Source organism: Pelobates fuscus, chromosome 8 (genome assembly GCF_036172605.1).
Source record: "Pelobates fuscus isolate aPelFus1 chromosome 8, aPelFus1.pri, whole genome shotgun sequence".
Taxonomy (NCBI): Eukaryota; Metazoa; Chordata; class Amphibia; order Anura; family Pelobatidae; genus Pelobates; species Pelobates fuscus.
In genome coordinates, this window is record NC_086324.1 from 166,768,329 (window position 1) to 166,794,988 (window position 26,660).

General features: G+C 45.1%; 1 protein-coding gene across 1 annotated transcript in view; it reads left to right on the forward strand.

Annotated features, from left to right (window-relative positions):
• The window catches only part of LOC134571347 (uncharacterized), a 93,202-nt gene extending 68,246 nt beyond the window's left edge, over positions 1-24,956 (forward strand). The window contains exons 9-14 of the mRNA XM_063429549.1: positions 12,638-12,934; positions 14,348-14,698; positions 16,263-16,556; positions 21,256-21,603; positions 22,193-22,495; positions 24,781-24,956. Of these exons, the coding sequence (XP_063285619.1) occupies positions 12,638-12,934; positions 14,348-14,698; positions 16,263-16,556; positions 21,256-21,603; positions 22,193-22,495; positions 24,781-24,956 (1,769 nt within the window). The remainder of the gene's footprint in view (positions 1-12,637; positions 12,935-14,347; positions 14,699-16,262; positions 16,557-21,255; positions 21,604-22,192; positions 22,496-24,780) is intronic.
• Positions 24,957-26,660: the final 1,704 nt, after the last annotated feature.

The window sequence follows — 26,660 nt, forward strand, 5'->3', positions numbered from 1 at the left end:
GCATTGTAGATTAAAAAGTCAACGGAGAATGAGCACAAAAGGAGGAAACACATAAATCCTTGCGAAAAAGGTGTTCGTAGCCTGCACCGTCGGATCTGGTCTCCAAATGAAAAAGTATTCAATCAAGAAACAAAAAGATCCACTTCAAGGGATCCCAAAGATCCCAGACTCGCTGGAAAACTGTGCAATCTAGATGCCATTCGCTGACTAGAGTACCAGTCCAGCATAGTGTTGAAGAGGCCATCAATGAGTTGCCGTGCATGAAGCAAAAGTGCCAAAATTCTTGTGCCATGTTCTCCAGAACCTTGGATTTCATGCCACTGACAGCCGAAACGTTGCCCATCTTAAGAAGGACAGTGCATTGTCTGAGATAAACTTCAGACCTCAAGGATTCCAGCAAGAAGTTCTAGACAATTGATGTGAAGGGTAAATTCTACGTCTACAAAAAAAAGTGAAAGTATAGCGCTGCCAATATAATACTAAGAATAACATTTTGAAAAAGCAGCACTATATAATGTGAAAAAAGCTCTAATCGCGTGCATCAACATAAACAAAAAATAAAGTGCGCTGTGTCTTTAAGACTTAAATAAATACATAAATAAATACCTTATGGCATTTAAATCTTAAAGACACAGCGCACTTTATTTTTTGTTTAAATTCTACGTCTGACCACCTGCCTTCTGTGGAAATATCTGACTCTATGATCAGGTCTGGAGGCATGCTGAATATAGCATGTGCATTCCATGCCTCCATGTGAAGGAGCCACCAGTGGAGTTTGTTTTTCGTCTCCAAGTCAAGATTCACCAGATCTTTGTATGATACGATGCCTCTGAGGTAAGAGGCTTGCAATCGTTGAAGAGCCCAGTAATGAAGAGGGCCAGGGAATATGGCCTGTATAGATGTCACCAGAAGGCCAATCATCCAAGCCAAGTGTTTGAGAAAGAGTTGGGTGACTGTTAGCTTGTCTGGTTTCTTTATTGATGTTCAATAAGTTTGATACCGGAAGGTAAAGGGTCTGAAGAGTGGAATCGGCAATGAGACCCAGAAATGTTATGTGTTGTGAAGGCATCAAGATGGATTTTTCCCAGTTGCTAAGGAAACCCAGATTTTGCAGTAAAGTCATCTTTCATGGTAGGTACATCTGGAAAAGGTAGACAGACTGAGCCAGAATGAGAATCTCATCCAGATAAATGATAAGACGTACACCCTGACTGCTCAGCAGAAAGACTACAAGTTACATGAGCTTGGTGAAGCACCAAGGGGCCGATGATAGTCCAAATGGGAGGCACTTAAACCTCCATTTCTATCCTTGCCATGTGAAGGAACTCTCGATGCCAAAATGTGACAGGAATCGTGAGGTAGGCGTCCTGTAGGTCCAATTTAACCATCCAATCTGATGGTTGGAGTAAATCGCTTAGACAATGTATGCCTTCCATCTTGAAGTAATGGTAAGCAACAAAACCGTTGAGCGGTTTAAGGTTTTTTGTTTTTTTTTTGTGAATTTCTGTTCATTTTTTCAAAATACAGTTTGACATGTAAGTTTCATATAAGGGAAATATGTAGTCTCTTCTTAAAATAAGAGAAAAACAAAAAAAGAAAACAAGAGTGCAGATCTCCAAATAGATAAGATTATGAGAGACATGCAGATCCCAGATTCAGTATTTGTACATTGTACAGGTAGAAAGTGGAATTCTATGCAATAACCTTTTACAACTTGAAGAACCCAAGCTTCTGATGTTATATGGGAACAAACATGAAAAATAGGTGAGTAAACCCACAAATCATCAGGGTCAAACAGGGATTCACCTTGTGGGCCTGCAAAAGGGCCTGAGTAAAGGTCTGCAATAAGGAGGTGGACATCACACCCATTGCAAATGTGACAGAGCTCCCATACACCGACTGAGTACCTCCGCCAAGTGTGCTTCCTAGCCGATTTCAGGGACACAGGAACGCTTCAATCCCAGTTGCCGAAGCTTGACTGGGGTCTCTCCAGAGCACTTCCACCCGACTAGGCTGCAGTTCTCTCCTTCCAGGCAGGTATCGTCCCCTCTGCCTATGCCTCTGCAGCTCTCCTTCCAGGCAGGTATCCACAACTCTGCCTGTAATGTAATTATCTCCTGCCTTTATAAAGGCATTGTGCCTAGTTCCAGGCTCCAGGTACCATGCAGCCAGCCAACAGGTCTGAAGACTCTGTTACAGCAGGGATCCCTGACAAATCCACACAGGACTCACAGCTTTATTTTAACTCAGAAGTAGCCCATATGCACAGAACATAAAACTTATGATGACAACTCAATAAAATATTATTAATCAAATCATACAGGGAAACACACAGGAACTCACAATAACACCATGACATTTTTATAAAGGGCTGGGGAAAACAATAATTAACACAAAATATATTACCTACTTTCAGTAACTATAATATGCAAATCTACATGAATATGCAAATTACAGAGTATTGCTATTCAGGTAGTGCACATACAGTTGCAACCAACAGGGGGCGCTGTGCATAACTGTTGCAACCAACAGGTGGAAGTGCACATGACTGTTGCAATATATTCGCAAATCAACAGATTTCACTATACAGGTTCCACAGTCACAATAACCTAGTTAGTAGAAAGCATCAACAGGAAAGGAGAGCACACAAAACATTTAACAATAAATAATACACGTTACACACCCTGCACCCTAAGAAATAAAAATAACCTGGAGACCTACATAAAGTGTCCGTCTTCAGCCCTCTACTGATGACTAAAAGTCTCTTCCGGGTGGGTTTGCTAAGGCTGAAATCACAGCAGAAACTAAGGCGTTTGTCATAAATTTGGACATGAAGGAATCATAGAAACATAGAAACACAGAATGTGACGGCAGATAAGAACCATTCGGCCCATGGAAATTTTCGGAATTCAAATTGAATTTCACATTTATGGTTAAATCAGCCACACTAGAAAAAATTATCCAGGTCAATTATGCTTCCTGATGATTTACTTTGGCCTTAAATTAGAAATTTACTTGGAATTCCTAACAATTCTCCCTTTAGTGTATAACCCTTTGTCATGATCTGCTCTGCTCTGTTCTGATGTCTGGACTTGGCTTCTGGTATCCAGTACTCTTGTTACAATTCTTGTTTAGTGTTTCTTGGTTTTTGGTTTTCTATTCTATGTCTGGTTTTCTTTATGCTGGGATTTCTGGGTTCATTCCTGTAATCCACCCCTGGGATTCCCAGTCTCCAGGTTTCATTTAAATGTTTGTTTTATGTTGCCACACCCGTTTGTTTTCCATCATTCACTCTGTTTCAGTGTTCCTGCAGGCAGCTCCTCAAAGCTTCTGCCCTTTCTTGCAGGTAAGTGCTACATATGTCTTTTGGTTGTTTTAGCATACATTAGGCAGTGTAGGACCTGCCAGATATGGGGTACATTGGCGTTGTTGGCAGGCTTATGCAATGTATGATCATATAGTGTGACTAAATCTCCTTGATTTCCATATGTAGTACTTAGTTATTTCTCCTCTTGTTTTGCCTATGTTATCTTGTCTTGTTTTAGTTTGTATACCCAGCCCATGTACAGTCCTGTCCAGTCATGCCCATGTTATGTTCATGTATTCCTCATGTCTTGTGTATATGTTCTGGGTTTAGCTTACTATCCTTCTCTGGTTCTGGGTTCTACTAGTTTTGTCTTGTTTTCATGTTTGGTGCCTATCTCTAGTCTAGCCTTGTTTTTAGTACTGGATACAATCCTGCTGCAGAGCCTCCCTATTCAGCTCCTGGGAGGTCTGCTTAGTTCCTAGTTCCTGTTATCCGCATAAGCTGAATCAGGGTCTTGGTATGTGGCTGCACAAATGCTGGTGCTCAACACCAGGGGGCATGCGGTTACCCTGCACCAGACCCTGCTAATCCACCTCCACGCTGAAGACTCCCACTTAACATCAGGCATATTAGGTCCCGGTCCACGCACCGCCGCCTGGACACTGTGTCTGAGTTCCGGGCACCGGACTACCACCCTGACACCCTTCTTTTGTGCTCTACATTGTTATGTCGCTGATGAAGCAGACCTGTTGTCTATGAAATGTTCTAGACCGTGAAGAGGGACCTTGTGTATCACTGAAACACACTTTGTTCCCAGGAAGTAAGTGCTGGAATGCAAGTGTGACGGTACAATCTGTTACTCCGTCAAGCATTCCCTTCTTCCCATAAAATAAAATCACTAAGTAATCCCCAGAGTAATACATTGCTGGTATCGCCAAATAATCCACACATGAGCCAAAGCTTAATGCTGGAACAAGACTGACTTTTAATGACACACACTCTGCTTTTATGAAATTCTCCCCTGCAAGAGAGACGCCCACAGACAATTATGAATTACCCAATCACACAATGGTTACATCCCACACATCTCCTCCCCTTAGCCTGAGAGGTAACCCAATTATACGTACAGTTTAAAACATACTTTTTACCTAACATTCATAACTCTAAAACCATACATCACATTCACATACAAATTACATATTCACAATCAATCCATTCAGGGGAACAACATATTAAAAAAAATGGCATAAATCAGACCAGGGGTTCAAAAGTTAGTAAAAGTATATTTTGGTCCCTGGCTGGCAGCATGGCAATCTGGTTTAAACAGGTTTTACAGAGGCCTCTATCCTGGAGACAATGGGGAAAGTAATCCAATTATCCAGGGCTAGAGGCAGGCTCCATTGAGCACATGGTTGCAAAAAGACATAAAACACTTTAAAATACATAAAGTCACCTTTTACACATAACACACAGACATATCACATATCCCCAGATAGCTCAGGTCTGAGTGCACATTATTAGGTGAATGGCACTCAGACCACACGAATACATTTCTTTCATACATTTTGAACCGAACGGATACAGGCATTAAAACAGCAGGGAGAGGGTTTAACTGAGGGCCCACAGACGAGTACATGAAAAATCGTTCACAATGGCCCCCCTTTTTCTCCCTGCTCCGGCAGACATGACTGGACCTCTCCGGGTCCAGTGGGGCTGACGGGACTGCCAGTAATTAGTCCCAGGATAAGTCCGTTTGGCGGGCCAGCCCACATACAGCATTCAAAGGGCCAAACCTGACCGGGTCCATAATCCCAAGGCAAGAGGCCGGCGAGTAGTCCTCTCCAGGCGCGCAGATCCCTGACCTTCTGTCTGTCAGTACCCCGGTTAGTCAGGCAGCCCACCCACCCACAAATAAAAATTAGCAGAGTAGCCCCCCCCGATAACCAGTACTGGCCTGTAGGTTCAAGTTTGTAGTGGGACAGCTCAACACCCTCAGTCTCCCTGGTGCAGCTAGGTAAACTGCTGGTGCTGCTTGGGGGGGTAGAGGCCAGCGGCGCTCTGCCCTGTTGCCAGCTCTTCCGCTGGGGTACCCCGTGGTAAGCCAGGCTCTTGACCTGGGAAAAAGGGAGGGCAGAGGCTAACAGCGCTCTGTCCAGATGCCAGCACTGCTGCTGGGGGAATTGGGGCATAGTCCTGCCCGGTGGCAAAGGGAACGTGGGGGTCAGTGGGGGTTAACATCTCCACTGTTAACCCTGGGCCCAAGTTAGGAGTTAGCTGGGGAGGGGGGGATTGGCTTACCTCCTCCTCCTGATACTCCTGCGGCCGTTGGGAAGGGAGGTCGATGCTCTCCGCTCCCTGTGGAACATGCTGCGGCTGGGGGGAGAGACCGGTTGTCTCCTCTCCCTGAAAGGCACACTCCGGCTGGGGAGGGAGGTCGATGCTCTCCCCTCCCTGTAGCTGGGTCTGTCGCTGGGGATCTGGGCCGCCTGCCCAGCATCCCTGTAGGGCCGGTAGAGAGACTGCGGTCCCATCTCCACCTGGCTGCTGGGGGTCCTCCCAGGACCATTCTATGAGGCCTGCTGCCTCGGGTACCCCTGGTTGTGGTTGGGGAAGGAGACCGATTGTCTCTTCCCTCTGTACGGTGCACTGCCACTGGGAGGGAGGTCGCTGCTCTCCGCTCCCTGTAACTCAGGCTGCCGCTGGGGAGGGAGGTCGCTGCTCTCCGCTCCCAGTAACTCACCCAGGGGTTGGGGATCTGGGCCGACTGCCCAGCATCCCTGTAGGGCCGGTAGAGAGACTGCGGTCCCATCTCCACCTGCCATCTGTGTGCGTCCCCAGGACACGTCTATGAGGTCCACTACCTCAGGTACCTCTGGTTGGTGAAGGAGAGGAAGGCCGGTTGCCTCCCCTCCCCAGGATGCTGGTTGCTGTACGGTGAAGGGATCTGCCACCCCCTCCTCCTGGAACTCAGGCCGCCGCTGGGAAGAGAGACCGGGTTCCGCTGGGGTTCTGGGCTGGGTACCCAGCATCCCTGTAGGGCCGGTGGAGAGACCTCGGTCCAATCGGTCCTCGGTCCAATCTCCACCTGCCATCTGTGGGTCTCCCCAGGACCGCTCTATAAGGTCGCTCACCTCTGGGGCTGGTTGGACAGAAGGGGGTACGGTGTCCAGGTGATCCTCTGGGCTGAGGGACAGTGGTTGGGCGAAGTCGAACAGTTGATGGTAATCCTGTTCTAGCTCCCATTCGATGGTGATCAGGCGGGTGATATCTGGTTCCAGGTCAGTAGCATCAGGGAGCTCCAGTGCATCCAATCGCCATTCCCTGATGTTCCAATACCGGGACTCTGTCACGTTCACAGTAAATGATGTGGAACACAACTGCAGATTTGTTAGGACTTTGATCTATTATTAAGACACTTAGATGGAACTGAGACTTCAGTTCCAGAATTACAGTTACTGTTTCTTTAAATAATAATAAACGGTTGTTTCATTTAGAATTGACAAGGTTCAGAATTCATTAGCATCCGTTATTCTTGTTAACAGTTCAAATTATAAGAGATTATATACATTGGAATTATCAGCAGCAAGACTGGTGCAGTATCACCTAAATAATACTTGTTTTGAGGGATGCTGTAGCAGGTTTGCTGAACAACTTGATAGAAGACTTTAGTATGAAGAAATAAGATAATCTGTAGCAAGACAGGTACAGCTGAACTTGAATAATACTTGATTTGAGGGAAGCTGTAGCAGGATTGCTTAACACTTTGATAGCAGACTTTAGTATGAAGAAACTTGATAGTAATCTTTAGTATGAAGAGATAAGATTATCTGTAGCAAGACAGGTACAGCTGAACTTGGATAATACTTGCTTTGAGGGCAGCTGTAGCAGGATTGCTTAACACTTTGATAGCAGACTTTAGTATGAAGAAACTTGATAGCAATCTTTAGTATGAAGAAATAAGATTATCTGTAGCAAGACAGGTACAGCTGAACTTGGATAATACTTGCTTTGAGGGAAGCTGTAACAGGTTTGCTGGAGAACTTGATAGCAGACTTTAGTAAGTTGAAATAAACCTTTAACATTGTTAGTTCTTACTTCAGAGACTGTAATCACTTAACTTCTGGATATGGAGGGATTATGTCCCCAGCTCTCCTCAGAGGCGGTTGCTTCAGTGAACGGTTGCCAAGAGTGCTGGTAGTTGTCTGTGATGAAGAGAGATGTCGGAGACTTGAATATTCCTCCAGTCCGGTCTAGTAGCGAGTGGTTGTCTCACCGAGGTCTGTGAGCCGGTGAGTTAGGTGCGGTACGCGTTTCAATAATCCAGCGTCTATCAGCTGGTGCGGTCGCATTAAATAGCCGACCGTGGCAATGGGGTGTGGCTAAGCTCCGTCAAACCCGGAAGTATGAGGAGACATCGGGAGGCTTGAGGCCTGACAGACTCCTTGGTGCTGCCAAAGTCACTGTCCTCCTCCAATGCCTCCCATAACAGACCAGGGCCATCGTAGTCACTGCCCTTTGGCCTCTCACTCTCAGCCATCCAGGGGCACCTCTGGACTGAGAACCACCGTAGCGCCCAGTATGCCTCATCGAGCCACAGTTCAACCTCTGATCAACCTCTGCAGTTCCAGCACCCCCTCACTTGGGGGTAGACACCCCAGGAAGGGCATCCTCAGCGCCGCTTGTTTCTGACTGCGCTGTGCTTCACTTGGGAGATTTTCTCCCCATGAACCTCGTGTCCGCTCCAAGGCCTCGTGCCAGAGATCTCGCCGTAACCCATCTCTCCAGGCCAGCTCCTCCTCGGCTGAAATAGGGCCACACTCCTGGGCCAAGGCATTTTGTAGCCTCCATAGGAACTCCTCCTCGTAGGTTGACGCTGCCTGGGGGCTAGCTTGCTCCATCCCTTTGAATTCCTCCAAAGCCAGGGTTTCAGCTAGCTTCATTTGCAGCTCTATTTCCCTCTTTTGTTTCACATCTTTCGCTATAATGGTCATTACCTGTAGAACAATGTCAGCTGTTGGGTTCGGACCGAACCACGCTAGTCTCTCCCGAATCTCCCTGTTGGCTGGCGATTCATTCTCCCGAATTGCTGGTGTCTCCATCTCCTGAATGGTTGGTGTGGCTGCAACCAAGTTCTCCCGGTCTAGCTCCATTAACTCAGCCATAACAACCTGCTTGGTTTTGCTGCTGACAATCCTTCCATGTTGCTGTGGATAGGGACGCTGCCCGTAGCTAGCTCTATCCCTTGAGTTCCTCCGAAGCCAGGGTCGCTGCACGAGTGCTAGCGTTGCCTTCCATGCACTATACACCAGTGCTTTCCTTGAATCCTCTGTGCAGGGAAAAAGAAGGGAAAATCCCGCCGCTTGCCACCAGTTGTGACGGTACAATCCGTTACTCCATCAAGCATTCCCTTCTTCCCATAAAATAAAATCACCAAGTAATCCACAGAGTAATAAATTGCTGGTATCGCCAAATAATCCACACATGAGCCAAAGCTTAATGCTGGAACAAGACTGACTTTTAATGACACACACTCTGCTTTTATGCAATTCTCCCCTGCAAGAGAGACGCCCACAGACAATTATGAATTACCCAATCACACAATGGTTACATCCCACACATCTCCTCCCCTTAGCCTGAGAGGTAACCCAATTATACGTACAGTTTAAAACATACTTTTTACCTAACATTCATAACTCTAAAACCATACATCACATTCACATAAAAATTACATATTCACAATCAATCAATTCAGGGGAACAACATATTGAAAAAATGGCATGACCGAAAGTTCAAAAGTTAGTAAAAGTATATTTTGGTCCCTGGCTGGCAGCATGGCAATCTGGTTTAAACAGGTTTTACAGAGGCCTCTATCCTGGAGACAATGGGGAAAGTAATCCAATTATCCAGGGCTAGAGGCAGACTCCATTGAGCACATGGTTGCAAAAAGACATAAAACACTTTAAAATACATAAAGTCACCTTTTACACATAACACACAGACATATCACATATCCCCAGATAGCTCAGGTCTGGGTGCACATTATTAGGTGAATGGCACTCAGACCACACGAATACATTTCCTTCATACATTTTGAACCGAACGGATACAGGCATTAAAACAGCAGGGAGAGGGTTTAACTGAGGGCCCACAGGCGAGTACATGAAAAATCCTTCACAGCAAGCTGCAGCCATTTCTGCATGACAAGCAATGAAAGATTAATTAGGGCCTGAGAAAGCCAACACCAATGTGGACTGCATGCCATCTTGGAATGGAGAGACGAAGGAGTAACAATTAAGCAGTTCCAGTAGCTTTACTCCTGTTTCCGGTTAGGAGCACGCTGCCATCCTCACTGTCTGTTGGGAGCACACAGTCATCCTCGCTGTGTGTTGGGAGCACATCGTCATCCTCACTGTGTGTTGGGTACACACCGTCATCCTCACTGTGTGTTGGGAGCACACCGTCATCCTCACTGTGTGTTGGGAGCACACCGTCATCCTCACTGTGTGTTGGGAGCACACCGTCATCCTCACTGTGTGTTGGGAGCACACAGTCATCCTCACTGTGTGTTGGGAGCACACCGTCATCCTCACTGTGTGTTGGGAGCACACCGTCATCCTCACTGTGTGTTGGGAGCACACCGTCATCCTCACTGTGTGTTGGGAGCACACCGTCATCCTCACTGTGTGTTGGGAGCACACCGTCATCCTCACTGTGTGTTGGGAGCACACCGTCATCCTCACTGTGTGTTGGGAGCACACCGTCATCCTCACTGTGTGTTGGGAGCACACCGTCATCCTCACTGTGTGTTGGGAGCACACCGTCATCCTCACTGTGTGTTGGGAGCACACCGTCATCCTCACTGTGTGTTGGGAGCACACCGTCATCCTCACTGTGTGTTGGGAGCACACCGTCATCCTCACTGTGTGTTGGGAGCACACCGTCATCCTCACTGTGTGTTGGGAGCACACCGTCATCCTCACTGTGTGTTGGGAGCACACCGTCATCCTCACTGTGTGTTGGGAGCACACCGTCATCCTCACTGTGTGTTGGGAGCACACCGTCATCCTCACTGTGTGTTGGGAGCACACCGTCATCCTCACTGTGTGTTGGGAGCACACCGTCATCCTCACTGTGTGTTGGGAGCACACCGTCATCCTCACTGTGTGTTGGGAGCACACCGTCATCCTCACTGTGTGTTGGGAGCACACCGTCATCCTCACTGTGTGTTGGGAGCACACCGTCATCCTCACTGTGTGTTGGGAGCACACCGTCATCCTCACTGTGTGTTGGGAGCACACCGTCATCCTCACTGTGTGTTGGGAGCACACCGTCATCCTCACTGTGTGTTGGTAGCACACCGTCATCCTCACTGTGTGTTGGTAGCACACCGTCATCCTCACTGTGTGTTGGTAGCACACCGTCATCCACACTGTGTGTTGGGAGTAAACTGTCAACCACACTGTGTGTTAGGAGTAAACTGTCATCCTCATTGTGTGTTAGGAGTAAACTGTCATCCACACTGGAAGTAATTTTAAATGTCAATGAAATAAATATTTTGCAGTGAACACAATGGACCTGTAACATATTGCAGATCCTATTGATTAACCCATAACTGGAACCCCATCTAATGACTTATATCATAATAAATATCTGAGAACTTCTGGACTGTTCAGACACTGATTTCACTAATACTGTAATTGCAGACAAGCTCAATTTTTTTAACTTTAGACTCAGTCCTACTTTAAGACATTAAATAGAGTTCATGTTTATGTTGAGGACATTTTTAAATGTATGTTAGTGTTTATATTTTTTATTTTTTGTTCTTTCCTTCCATGTAATGGTTTGCTCTGGGATTTTATTTATTGTACTTTTCCAGTGCCTCCCTGGTGAATTCAGTTGAATATTTTTTTATTTATTTATTCTTGTTTGTGTGTTGTTTAGTCAAACTATCAGCCCTTGCATCCTCCTATCAAGGAAGAAATTCATGTGTTATACATAATTTTGTCTACAACAGATTTGTGTCTGCTGAGAGTCACTTCAACTTGAGAAATATAAATTAAATAGGAACATCACAGATATGAGCAACAGAAAATACAACATTTATAATTCACGTGTTGGCTATCAATCATAAAAGCTAATCATATATGTAGCGGAGCTGCAATATTAAATCCCAATATCTCCGCTGGTACAGAAAATAATCCAAGTGAAGCGCTGGAAATGAGGCAATATCCCAAATTCCCCCAGTAACCGGACGAAACACAGTTCTGGGAGTCAACTGACGATTTTATTCACAGCTCCAGTATTTATGTGGTTCCCCATGCAAGGAGTTTCCTTAATCACTTTACAGGGGTTATACAGTAGAGGACTACATGGGGAACTGAACATGCAGGACATTTCTCACACCATGCACTGCTGCACGAGAGGGATACTCCCACTAGAATATCCTGTTAAGTGGATTATCCCTCTGTGCAGCAGAACTGGCTTTTTACACAAAAATCCATAACTTTTACATTATTCTCACTTTTTGAGAGTACCGCTCAGATCCCAGCATAAATAACCGAACACTGCACGAAACACACTTTATTATACATTCATCTTAAAAGTACCGAACACATAATGGAGAACAAATACCGAAAGACGGGCGCTCCCGAACGGCTTGGAAGTCCAGCGGTGTTCGCGCCGTCGAGTAGCCGATTTTAGTTCCAGGCACTTGACGACCAAACACCGCTGGGCAAAAGGACGATCCAAGATGGCCGCCGCTTCGTGGTCGGTAGCCGAACGACGGCCACCCGGGAAATCAATTAACCACCGATTGCTACAATGTTGCAATCGGTTAATGGAAGCCACACGACCCCCTGTGTGTGGGCTCCCATTCAGTACTTTATTCGTTTCACGAACAGTGTGTAAAGTCACTGTTCGTGAAACTACGATATGAATGCTAGCGGCTTTTGGCCACTAGCATTCGAATGCTCTCTATTACAGGTATACATGGATACATAACTTGACAGAATCAAAACAACTTTTCTAAGACAACCTTTAGATCTAAAACAGTACAACCTAAAGTGGCTAGGGTTGCCACAATATATTTAATAGATATATATATATCCATACTTGTTTATAAAAAGTAAAAGAGTAATTGCTGATATCCATTTCATCTGTATGTGTCTGTATAAACAGGTTAGTAAGTAATGAAAATAATTAATATGAGATAATATATTTTATTTTATTTTATATGTCCATTAAAAATTATACCTAATTATCCCTTTAGTTACAGCTTTACTGTCCTGTTCCTGTGATTTTACTCATATTGTGACATTAACTTTTGTTCAGTGTCGCCAACGTTAACGCAGCCGATAAAGTTATCACTCCGTGACTCCGGTGAGGTGCAGTGCTCTCTGTATGTGAACAGGTTTTACCCTAAAAATATCAGCATTACATGGACCTCTGGGAAGGATTATTTAAGCAAGATAAATTCCACCCAAAAAATAATTCAAACTAATGATGCGAAGACGTACGATGCTTCAAGCGAATGCAAGATTCACTGGGATAACTCCATGTTTCCATTGCGTGTAACCTGGCAACATGAATCCATGAATGAACCGGAATATAGAGAACTGAAAATAACAGGTAAATACACATAATATTCATAATACACAGAACCGGGAATAACAGGTAAATACACAGAATATTCACAATACGCAGAGCCGGGAATAACAGGTAAATACACAGAATATTCACAATACGCAGAGCCGGGAATAACAGGTAAATACACAGAATATTCACAATACGCAGAGCCGGGAATAACAGGTAAATACACAGAATATTCACAATACACAGAGCTGGTAATAACAGGTAAATACACAGAATATTCACAATACACAGAGCCGGGAATAACAGGTAAATACACAGAATATTCACAATACACAGAGCCAGCCGGGAATAACAGGTAAATACACAGAATATTCACAATACACAGAGCCAGCCGGGAATAACAGGTAAATACACAGAATATTCACAATACACAGAGCTGAGAATAACATGTAAATACACAGAATATTCACAATACGCAGAGCCGGGAATAACAGGTAAATACACAGAATATTCACAATACACAGAGCCAGGAATAACAGGTAAATACACAGAATATTCACAATACACATAGCCGGGAATAACAGTTAAATACACAGAATATTCACAATACACAGAGCCGGGAATAACAGGTAAATACACAGAATATTCACAATACACAGAGCCGGGAATAACCGGTAAATACACAGAATATTCACAATACACAGAGCCGGGAATAACAGGTAAATACACAGAATATTCACAATACACAGAGCCGGGAATAACAGGTAAATACACAGAATATTCACAATACACAGAGCCGGGAATAACAGGTAAATACACAGAATATTCACAATAACAGGTAAATACACAGAATATTCACAATAACAGGTAAATACACAGAATATTAACAATACACAGAGCCAGGAATACCAGGTAAATACACAGAATATTCACAATACACAGAGCCGGGAATAACAGGTAAATACACAGAATATTCACAATAACAGGTAAATACACAGAATATTAACAATACACAGAGCCAGGAATACCAGGTAAATACACAGAATATTCACAATACACAGAGCCGTGAATAACAGGTAAATACACAGAATATTCACAATACGCAGAGCCAGGAATACCAGGTAAATACACAGAATATTCACAATACACAGACCCGGGAATAACAGGTAAATACACAGAATATTCACAATAACAGGTAAATACACAGAATATTAGCAATACACAGAGCCAGGAATACCAGGTAAATACACAGAATATTCACAATACACAGAGCCGGGAATAACAGGTAAATACACAGAATATTCACAATACACAGAGCCGGGAATAACAGGTAAATACACAGAATATTCACAATACGCAGAGCCAGGAATAACAGGTAAATACACAGAATATTCACAATTATTCATAATTCATCTAGATTAATACTTATACATATTATATTATTTGCAGATATTCCGTGGCGCCCGATAGTTGGCGAGATCGACGTCCCATCTCTATTGGTGGGATCTGAATCCAAACTGCAATGTAAAATCTCCAGCTACTTCCCTGATAATCTCACTGTGACATGGATTAAGGAATTAAATGGAAGCCGGGAATCCATTCCAGTGGGTCCCAGAGCAAAGTACTGGATCCCAGATCTCAGACATGAGAGACAGCCGGATAATACGTACAGCTGTACAGCATGTCTGGGTATCACTCCATCACTGAACTCAGATCAAGGAGCACAATTCATCTGCATAGTGGACCATCCCAGCCTGGAGAAACCAATAGAGACACGGACTGAATCACTACTAGTGAAGGGTGAGTGTATTATATTAAATAAGCCATATAGAGGGTTTTTATTTTTTCCCTCTCTGAGATTTCTCCATTTTTATGCTAATCAATGATAATACAGGGAGTAGTTATATTGTGAATTTCTATTTTTCTTGTTTCTTCCTTCCAGGTGGATCGGGGTGGAGGGTCTCACCCCTCGCTCAACTGGTTCCAGCTTTTCTTTTTACCATCCTTCCATTCACATGTTTCATCCTCTGTTTCTCCTATTCTATTTCCTCTGTCCCTGTTATTAGAACTGTTTGTGACGGTACAATCCGTTAATCCGTCAAGCATTCCCTTCTTCCCATAAAATAAAATCACCAAGTAATCCACAGAGTAATAACTTGCTGGTCTCGCCAAATAATCCACACATGAGCCAAAGCTTAATGCTGGAACAAGACTGATTTACTGGCACACAGAACTCACAATTTATGCAACACAAAACTCCTCCTCTGGGCCAGGCTAGATAATTGAGTTTTAGCAATATACATAGCTCAATTGTCTGCTGGCCAGAACATTTACAGTTTAACATACTTTTTACCTAACATTCATAACTCTAAAACCATACATCACATTCACATAAAAATTACATATTCACAATCAATCCATTCAGGGGAACAACATATTAGAAAATGGCATGAATCAGACCAGGGGTTCAAAAGTTAGTAAAAGTATATTTTGTCCCTTACTGGCAGAATGGCAATCTGGTTTAAACAGGTTTTACAGAGGCCTCTATCCTGGAGACAAAGGGGAAAGTAATCCAATTATCCAGGGCTAGAGGCAGACTCCATTAACCGCATGGTTACAGAAAGACATAAAATTCTTTAAAAATACATAGTCATCTTTTACACATAACACACAGACATTTCACATATCCCCAGATAGCTGGAATCTGAGCGCACAAAACTACCGAATAGCGCTCAGATCCTATTCACACAGTTCAATTGCCATGGAGCTAAAGTCTTTCATTATATGAATAGGCTCCATGGCATAGCTATCTGGGGGTATCACCGCTCACACAGGGCAAGTACCGAATGGCCCCACTGTGTTTAAAGGGCCAGAATGAGTGACATACACTCTGGTATGGCCGAATACTGTTTTTAAAGGGCCCAATCTCCCAGGGCCATAGTCCAAAGGCAGGAGGCGGGCAGCCAGGCTTCTCCAATGCAATGTGGCGAGATTGCTCTCGTCACACTGTTATTCTAGTAAGTGCTGCAGCTCATCTATCGCTTCTGGAATTATATCACTTTCTTTATTTGTCTATCGTTTACTTTTAAGTCATCCTTGATTTGTGCGACTGCATGATTCCTGAAGCTTTCTTTTAACTTGTTTACTATTGTTATATTACAAATTCTTCAGTAAAAACCTTTAAATACAAGATAAATGAGAAATACATTCTCGCAGGATTCCTTGCCTTTCTCCCAGTGTCTCAGTCCGGCATGGCACCAGCTCCTATAGTCCTGCCTCCTAATGCCTTTCTTAACATCTGTCATTTCTGATTCAACTGCAGCTTTTACATTAATGCACTTTTTATCTTATTAACAATTTACAGCCAGACCAGTTTTGGCAGAACCTATAAAACTCACCCCCTGTGACTCCAGAGAGGTGCTGTGTTCACTGAAACTGACCAGATTTTACCCAGAAAAGATCAGTGTTATGTGGGTTACAGAAAAACATTATAAAAACTCAATATCTCCCAAAGAAACACTTGACACTCAAGATGACGGTTCGCACAGTGTTATAAGTGAATGTAAAATTCCTTGGCATCACTTCAAACGCCCAGTGACTGTGACCTGGGAACATGTATCACTGGCTGAGCCTGAATACCGAGAGCTGAATATAACAGGTGAGAGATACTGTCTGTCACAGATAAATATAACAATTATAATGATAATACCTATTATTACACATTAGCCCACAGTAATAGTATAGTACATCTTCATGTTTCACTGAGGTGAAGATTTTAAACTAATGGCAGTCTGCAGCTAATTTAAAAATACCAAATGCTTTAAAGGGACACTATAGTCACCAGAACAACTACAACTTAAAATAGTTGTTCTGATGAGTATAGCCAGTCCCTGCAGGCTTTTTGCTTTAAACACCTCCAGTGGCAGTCACTCAGACGGTCACTTCCTGGGGCAGTGTGCTGCACAACATGTAGCACTGATATTCAGGGTCTAGACCAGGGGTAGGCAACCTCCGGCACTCCAGATGTTGTGGACTACATCCCCCATAATGCTCTTACACCCATAATACTTGCAAAGCATCATGGTAGGTGTAGTCCAAAACATCTGGAGTGCCGAAGGTTGCCTATGCCTGGTCTAGACTCTAAATGTTACCTATAGAGATGCAATAATTCAATGCAACTCTATAAGGTTATGCCGAATGCCCAGCACTGCTGTGACGGTAGTCACCATCACTGGGGATGGAAGACAGACAGAATCTGTCATGGCCCCCTTCCCAAACTCAAACCTATCCCCATATGACTCCACTCTTAGGGGGCCACTGTGACCCCCATAGAACCCAATAGCAATTCTGGAACCATGTATCTCCAGCTCAGAATAGTTTCCAGGGGGGGCTGGGCCTCACCGCCATGCTGACCGGTCGCAGGCCACAGAGGCTCCTGATAAACCTGGTCCAATATGGCTAAAACTATACGCAAAAACGCAAACTGAGTGACCTGAAGTTGTATCAAGCACCCGGGCAGAAGCTGGAGCCACCGCGGACCCTGAGATCGGGAGTGCCAGAGCCCCCTGCGGGCGATATGGGACTTCGGGGTCTGCGGCCTATGAGGGTGGAGAGCGGGACGGACAGCCGCCGTCCTGCTTGTGAACCTGGCCGCCACGCAACAGCCTAGGGACACATCTCACAGGCCTCGCTTCCCCCCCCCATGGACCGGCAGCCTTCAGACTACACGGAGAACGAGCTGGGGAAGGAGATGGAGGACAGCGTCGGCGACCGGAGCCCACAGCAGCACCACTCACCAGGTACCCCTGAGGCTGGGCCTGGGAAACAATGTCGTCTGGAACGACTCACTAGCGGCACCAACTGCAATCTAAGCTGCCACCAAAGCAACAGAGCCCATCGGCTGCCCTCCCTATTCGCATATGCCACTAACCAACGAGCGGCTCGCCCACACCATGAGACTCTCACGTACTGACCTCCATACCTCATCGCCCAACGAAGATGGCTGAGCCCAGCCTCGGACGTGCCGATCACCCAGTGCCCCCCCATGTTGCACCGCTGCGCTCGGGGGACAGGGACATACATATGGACAGGTCTACCGCTGGTGGTTTTACTTTTAATTATAATTTTAATTTAATTTAATTTTTATTCTTTCACTTTGACAATATACATGCCTGCTATTGCTACTTAAGCTACCCTCGAGCTGTTGATTAATGCTAGAAGTTTCGTACACCTTAAATAAGCGCACAAAGTACACTGCACAATTGTTTAGCTCTAACTGGTATCACGTAGAAGACATATCAGCTGCATGCATGTTAGCTAACAATATGAAAGAAAGTGCAGCGCATGTTATAGTGGCAAGCAGGATATAATCTGTTTATATAATCGCCATGTTTATAATAGCTTTTGTCTATGCCACTTATCTCGTGCTCCTTTTATAGGAACAAGCATTTACATATACCTTTCTGCATTATTTTAACATATGAAAATGTGTAGACGCATGAGCTTTTGTAATAGACAGATCCCGACAGCTTACTACAGCTAAATTCTCTGAAACCTGGATAAACCAGCATAGAATGTCACTCAACCGTTTAAACTATGTACATCATTGTCATGCCATAGTCTGCCTAACGAAAGTGCAGTACCCCTTGAACACGTACTAAATGTTTGTTATGCTAAGTAATTCTGAACATGTCATTGTTTACGCCTATACTTAACACTGCACTCAAAAATAAAGAATTTATAAAAAAGAATAGTTTCCAGCATATTTCTCCCCCTTCAGAAGGAGACCAATACAGGAGACCCCAGACAAGTTGACTCTGAAGTTAGTGACTACATTCAGATCATCAAGGCCATCACCGAATTGGTACCCCAAACAAATTGCCCATGGAAGAGCAGCACTTACCCAGCCGACCTCTGCATCTACTAAAGCATATACCTGGCGATGCTTGCCCACTGTCCTGTATTCCTGGATCTCTCTCAGCCGCTGGAGGGAAGGCAGGGTGGCTGAGCCCCCTCTGACATGGGGTTGGGGATCGGTGCTCATTGTCCAGCTTTCCTGGGGACTACAGGTAGAGACCAGATTCCCATCCATTTGTATTGGATAGAGATCCCCCAGTGCTTATGGCAAAGGGCTGAGGTTAGCCGTGCTTTGCTCTGGGATCCGCTCTTCCGTGGGACCAGCAGTGTCTGATGCCTGAGGCTCGCGGGTTACCAGTGGGTTTGGGCAGAGGCAAGTGGAGCTCTGCCCCGATGCAAGCACTTCAGCTGGGGGAGTTGCGCACTCCTTAAACTTCACCTTCACTAGAAGGTTGATCTCCCTGCTCTTCAACTCCAGCGTCATTGCAAGTTGGGCACAGAGGCCAGCAGCGCTCTGACTCAATGCCAGCGCTTCAGCTGGGGTGATGGTGTACTCCTCAAGTTCCACCATCACCGAAAGGCTGTCCTCCCTGCTCTCAACTCCCACTGTTGCTGCAAGTTGGGGGCAGAGGCCAGTGGTCCTCTGTCCTGATGCCAGCTCTTCTGCTGGGGTTACACTTTGCCGCTGGGGAAAGAGACCAACCGCCTCCTCTCCCTGTAACACAAACTTCAGCTGGGGAGGGAGATCGACTACCTCTATTCCCAGTAACTCAATCTGCTGCTGAAGGGGGGGACCGACAACCTCTACCTCTGCTGCATGAGTTTCCATGCCAGGAGGTGGGAGATCTGGGATGGCTGCCCAGTATCCCCGTGATTCAGGTGTGGAGAATACGGTTCCTTCCACATCTACCTGACTAACATATTCAGATGTAAGGTCTATTAAATCCCCAGTCTCTGGTATCTGCTGCTGTGCAGAGTCAAACAATTGCTTGTAATCCAGTTCAAGCTCCCACTCCATGGTGGCCAGGTGGGTCAAATCAGGTTCCAGGTCAGTTGCTTCTTAGAGATGCAGTAGGTGTTCCCTATTTTCCCTAATGTCATAAAGCCGGGACCTCTCAGGATTTACCAATTACATTTTATCCTCAAAGGCCTCCCACAATAAGCCAGGGCCATCATAGTCCTCACCCTCTGGGGGGTCATCATCTGCGAGAAATGGGTACTGCTGGACTGCATACCACCTTAAGGCCCGGTAAGAATCATCCAGCCACAATTCTTTCTGTACCAGCTCCTCTAACTTAAACACCCATTCAGCCAGGGGCTGCTCTCCCAAGAATTGCATCCGCAAATCAACTTGATCCCAAAATCGTTGCATAATGGTTGGGAGGGATTCTCCCTGGAGACAACAAACCTCCTCAAGAACATTGTTCCAGAGATCCCGACGTATCGAGCCCCGCCGGTCCAGTTCACCCTTTGTTAAGAAAGGGCCATCGTACTGGGACAGAGCTGCTTGTAGCCTCTGCTGTAACTCCTCCTCAGATGGGGATGCTACACGGGTGCTAGCTCTATCCATTTCCATGAATTCCAGAAAGCACAGTGGGATCCCGTAGAGGCACCGGTGTTCAGGGACGTTTCTCCAGCTGCTAGGAAGCCATTCCACCGCTGCCAACCAATGTAACGGAGCTCCAGTACTCTGACTGAGTACCTCCGCCAAGTCGGCTTCCTTGTAGCTATCAGGGACCCTGAAACACTTCACACCCAGATGCAGAGGCTTCACTGGGATCACTTAGGGCCTTTTCTACCCTGGACTAAACACCTGGCGACACATGGTGAAGGTTAAACAGCAACTCCTTTAATGAATACAGCACAGATAGTTTAAGCCCCCAACAGCCTCATTTACATACAATAGGTTACATAGATTACTATAGTGCAAGGAAGGGTGGGGGTCAGACAATAGCAAGGGCTGATGGGAGATTGAGGAGGGACAGAGCAGCTAGATTAAACTGGTCTGGCAGTGTCCCTGGGACAACGCCCTGCTGGGGAAACAATAGGACAGGAAAAAGGGGGGAGTGGGAGATGCACAGACCAGCAATATATTCAACATACCCTGCACAAATAATAGGCACAATGTGACAAAACACAAAAGGAATTTGGGAGTCCACCCATAGTGTCTGTCTTCCATCCCCAGTGATGGTGACTACCATCACAACGGCATTTGCCATCCCCCCCCCCCCTGCCCTCCCACACACACACACACACAGGCTGATGGGAAAGCATTGGATTGGCTGAGATCATAAATATTCATTACCTTAACCAAGGAGGCGGATCGGTGGTGATAGATTTAACCCTATTTAAGTGGGGAAAGTGGGAGCCAGCCACCTAAATTGTGTATTTATCACTATGGGGTAAGGAATAAACATTTGTTTTCCTGACCCTCTAGTATTCCTTTAAGTATCCAGTATACAACTAATAAACAGGATTTTCTAATTACTTTTTATTACCAGATTTCTCGTGGAATCCTGAGGTTACAGAAATATCTGTCCCTGATCTCACATTGGATAAAGAAGTCACGCTGCATTGTGACATCTCCAAATATTTCCCCTCTGATCTGACTGTCACTTGGCTCCAGAAACAGAAAGGACACACAGAGTATGTTACTTTAAGTGACAATAATATGTACAAAACAACCATCACACAGGATAAATTCCATGATCACACATACAGCTGTACAGCCAGCCTGCAGTTTGTACCATCACTGGAGATACACCAAGAGGTGAAGTTTAAATGCAGAGTGGAACATCCCAGCCTGAAGAAGCCAATAGAGAAAAACACCCCTCGTCTACAGATAATGGGTGAGTCTATTATAGATGGCACTGAGCATTCACATTATAAAACATACAGCATTATCAGTAATAATTTATATAAAGAGAGGAATTTGGTTAATCTTCTCTGGGAGCAATTTGTGCTCTTCCAGTATTTGCAGTAATAATTCCTGTGCTCGGATTACTAACATTTACCAATCAGCGACCACATGACACCCGGTCTATAGTTACAATATTTCCAAATGGGCTGAGTCACAGTCAAGGTTATTAATTAAATCAAAAACGTCAAAGAATTTACAAGACAATTCTAATATAAAGTCCAAATAAACAACCTAGAGAAATCCATCATCTCAGCTAGTTTTCCAGCTCAGATATTTATCCTAAATATAGCAATTCACTAATCAATTACCGAATAACCCTGTTAGTGTTCTATTGTTAATGTTGATTAACAGCCTTTATTCCCACCTTTTATTTCTTACAATCAAAGTGATTCACAATGGATAGATTCCACCCAGTCCACAAATCAATTATAAAATAACTTTTAATAAAATTTACAGTTTCATTCCACAGTGATTGTAGCCGAGAACATAAAAATCCACAATTTCATATTCCTTTCTAGTGCCACCGGAGTCCATGGAACGTGTGGATTTAACGCTCTGTGACTTGGAGATGGTGACATGCTCCCTGCACCTGACTGGGTTCTATCCCCCAAAAATTGATATTACATGGACAACTGGAGAGGGAACGTACAACAAGAATACAATACAATCTTGCAAGAAAATTATCAAAATGGATGACAAGAATACGTATGACGCTGTAAGTGAATGCAAAGTTAACTGGTCAACCTTCAATCAACAACTCTGTGTGACCTGGAAACACGACAGCATGGAAAACCCTCTGTGTAAAGAGCTGGCAATAAGAGGTAAGAAAATACACACATATATTAATCATACACAGAGCATGGAGTAACACCTATGTATTCCGCAGTTTTTATTTCCTGGTCGTAGGCCATGGCAGTACAACAATGGGTAGCTCCTCCCCAATATAGACAGGAAAATCCTCCATTGTTAGATGATCCAGCAGCTTCTTTCCCATTGGCTTATCATGATAGGGAATAACTACTGACCTGCTCTCTTTTGTTTAAGAAAAATAAAAAAATAGGAATAATAAAAGTGAAGAATGGCTTAGCTACGGCTTTTAGATTGTGACCTTATACGAGAGGCTTAAGAATCTGCTTCCATGCCGCAATTTAGATGCAAAAATATATGGAATTTTTTTTAAATGGTTATATGCCTTTAAGTGACAAAAAATGCCTTTAACAGACACAAAAGAGAATAAAACTCCTTCCAGATACTTGTATTACTGTCCAGACTCTTAGCACTCTCAGTAGGAATTGAGAGCAAACTGACAGAATCAGATATTCCACTTGTCTCATGAAAAGTAATATAAACTCTGCAACTTTATTTTTTGAGGCAAGTTGGCTGGGCTGTAGTGGGTGCAGGGATATTAGGGGATCTAGAGGGAGCTGTAATGGGTGCACGGAGGTAGGGACTGTAGTTGGTATAGGAGATCTAGAGGGTGCTTGGGGTTAGGAGCTGTAGTGGGTGCACTGAGGTAGGGACTGTAGTCGGCATAGGAGATATAGAGGGTGCTTGGGGTTAGGAGCTGTAGTGGGTGCAGAGGGGAAGTGCTGTAGTGGGTGCTAGGGATAGGGGCTGTAGAGGGGGCAAGGGGTTAATAACCTTAAGGGGCAAGGGGAGCATTGGCTGTAGAGGGGGTAAGGGAAGTATGCGCTGCAGGAGGTAGAGGCTGTAGTGGGTGCAGGCGGTATAGAGAATCTAGAGGGGGCGGTTGTAAGGGCATGGGGAAAAAGGAGTTGTAGAGGGGGCAAGTGGGTTATTGGCTGTAATATGCAGGTTGGTAGGGGCTGTAGTGGGTGCCAAGGGTATAGGGATCTAGAGGTTGCCTGGGGGGTAGGGGCTGTAATGGGTATAGGAGGCTGTAGTGGGTATATGGGACTGCAGTGGGGGCATGGGATAATAGGGGATGTAGAGGAGGCAAGGGGGTTATTGGTTGTAGTATGTGCAGGGTGGTAAGGGCTGTAGTGGGTGCAGGGGGTATAGGGATCTAGAAGGTTCCTGAGGGTAGAGGCTGTAGTGGGTGCAGGGGGTAGGGGCTGTGGTGGGTGCAGAGGGTAGGGGCTGTAATGGGTGCATGGGCTGTAATGAGTACTGGGGCTGTAGTGGGTGCAGGTGCCTAGGGGTAGGAGTTGTAGTGGGTGCAGGGGGATGTAGTGGGTATAGGGGGCAATAGTGAGGATATGGGATAATATGAGCTGTAGAAGAGGCAAGGAGAGTATTGGCTGTAGTGTGTGTATGGTGGTAGGGGCTGTAGTGGGTGCAGGGGATATAGGGATCTACAGGGTGCCTAGGGGTAGAGGCTGTAGTGGGTATAGGGGGCTGTAGTGGAGGCATGGGATAATAAGGGCTGTTGATCGGGCAACTAGGGTATTGACTGTAGTATGTGCAGGGCGAAAGGGGCTGTAGTGGGTACAGGAATCTAGAGGGTGTCTGGGGGTATGGGCATTAGTGGGTGCAGGGGGGTAGTGGCTGTGGTGGGTGCAGGGGATAGGGGCTGTGGTGGGTGCAGGGGGTAGGTGTTCTAGTGGATGCTTAAAGTATAGTCGGCTGTAGTGGGTGATAAGCAGTAGTTGTGGGTACCTGGTGGTAAGAGGAATTGTAGTGGGGCTGTAGTGGGTGCCTGGGGGTTATATGAGTTGTAGTAGGATCAGGGGTATATGAGGTGTAGAGGGGTAGTGGTTGGCAAGGGGGTAAAGTATAGGAGTGTGGCAGAAATGCCCCTGCCACATGTTCTTGGAGGGTCCTGCTTGCAAACAGATAGGACCGGTCTCTGCACCAGACATACAGGGACAGCCGTCTCAGATCCCCAATGGGAATACCAGAGGGAAGAGGTGGACAAACCCTCCCCGCAGCAGGGAATTCCCAACCGGGTCCTGGGGGTAGTGGCTAAGACAGCAGTATCCACTAACCTCATCCCAGCGGAAGAGCTGGCACCCGAGCAGAGCGCTGCTGGCCTCTGCCCTACCTGTCCTCTTGTTACAGGGCAGGACTATGCACCGGTCCCCCCAGCAGAAGAGCTGACACCAGGGCAGAGTGCAGTTGGCCTCTGCTCTGCCCTTGTCCTTAGTCCAGGACCGAACACCCTCTGACCTACCCACCAAGTACCCACAGCTCCAAGCTGGAGAGCAACAAAGAGGCCGGGAGTACCAGACCTCCACTCAACAGCTGGCGATATACAGAACAGAGCCAGACATCAGAGTTCAACAGGTCCAGTGCTTGGTTGTGGGTGGGTTGCCCGACTAACTCGGGTACCGACCGGCAGCAGGTCAGGTACCTGGTTAGTGTGACAGACCTCTCTGTCTTTTAATTACTTTTATTTCCCCTTGATTCGTCTGTTTGTTCGGCTAATTTCATGTCCGTACAGTCCCTACTAGAGTTGAGCGGACACCTGGATGTTCGGGTCCGGTGGGTTCGGCTGAACTTTGAAAAAAGTCCGGGTTCGGGCTCGAACTTGACCCCGAACCCCATTGAAGTCAATGGGGACCCGAACTTTTGGCCACAAAAATGCCTCTAAAAAACTCCTGGAAAGGGCTAGAGAGCTGCAAAAGGAAATAAAATGGGGGTAAGAGTAGGACAAGTGCCCTGCAAACAAATATGGATAGGGAAATCACTTAAAACAACATAAAAATTAAAAATACAGCTGAGCCATGAAATAGGAACGGTGGGTCACAGGAATCACAGGCAATAAAAATAGTAAATAGCTCTAGCTCTACGTGTTTCGTCTATAACAAAAGACTTCCTCAGGAGAAATTTAGTAAAAAGCTAACAAACACATCTAACAGTCAAGTCAGATAAAATACAATACAATACCTTTGTATTTTATCTGACTTAACTGTTAGATGTGTTTGTTAGCTTTTTACTAAATTGCTCCTGAGGAAGTCTATTGTTATAGACGAAACGCGTAGAGCTAGAGCTATTTACTATTTTTATTGCCTATGATTCCTGTGACCCACCGTTCCTATTTTACCATCTGGAAGGAGTGATACGGATATCTGATGGGCGTTTTAACTTCTTACTTTTTGTAAGTGCTTCCAATAAATTGCTTTTTTACTATATCATACAGTCCTATACTATGTTCAGTTTTTCTTTTGCATATACGTCTGACCAATAAGGAACCCCTCTACAGGAATTTCTAAGATACCTTCATGGGCTTGATACATACTTCTATCTCGTGAGTGTAATTCTTATAACAGGGATTACTCTACTAAATGGTGTTACACTATGTATGTTCTCTGCTTTTATTTTTTCTAGGTGTATCTTGTATTTTTGGGCTATTTGTCAGGATTTAAAGAATCCTTTGTTACACTCTAGAATATAAGGGAAGTCAATTACCTTTTTTCAATTATATATCGCTGCACTTGGGTGGTCTATTGTGATACATATATATGAGCCATAAAATAGCACTAGATGGAATCTTTGATTTTAGCTTTGGAAGAACATAAATCAAAATCTAAAGCATGACTGTCAGGAGGATCAACAGAATTATCAATTTGAGAGAGGGTTGGAGTGCAAGGTATTCTCTTTCATTGTTCAAACTGAGCTCAACTCCTGATGCATGGAGAAAAGGCCTTCACAAGCCTCTGTTATTGTGTACATAGTTTATACTAAGTGACCCATAGGTTAAGGAGGCGGTGACCGTGGCAGTGGAGGAGGAGGATGAGGTAGCCAACACTGTTTTTATATATATATATATATATATATATATATATATATATATATATATTTAAATTGGGGTAGCCCCCAAAATATTGGGACATATAAAAAAAGACAATTCTGTTCCGCAGAGTAGCTGTTGACATTCTAGTTGCGCAGGAACTTTGGTGACTCTAGAGAACCTCGGGCAAATCGCACATCCCAGTGGCGGCGACTTTGCATGTGGATGTCATCCATATCAACTTTCGATGCCAGTTTCTGTGCCTACCATGGTGACCACGGATAACAGGGAAT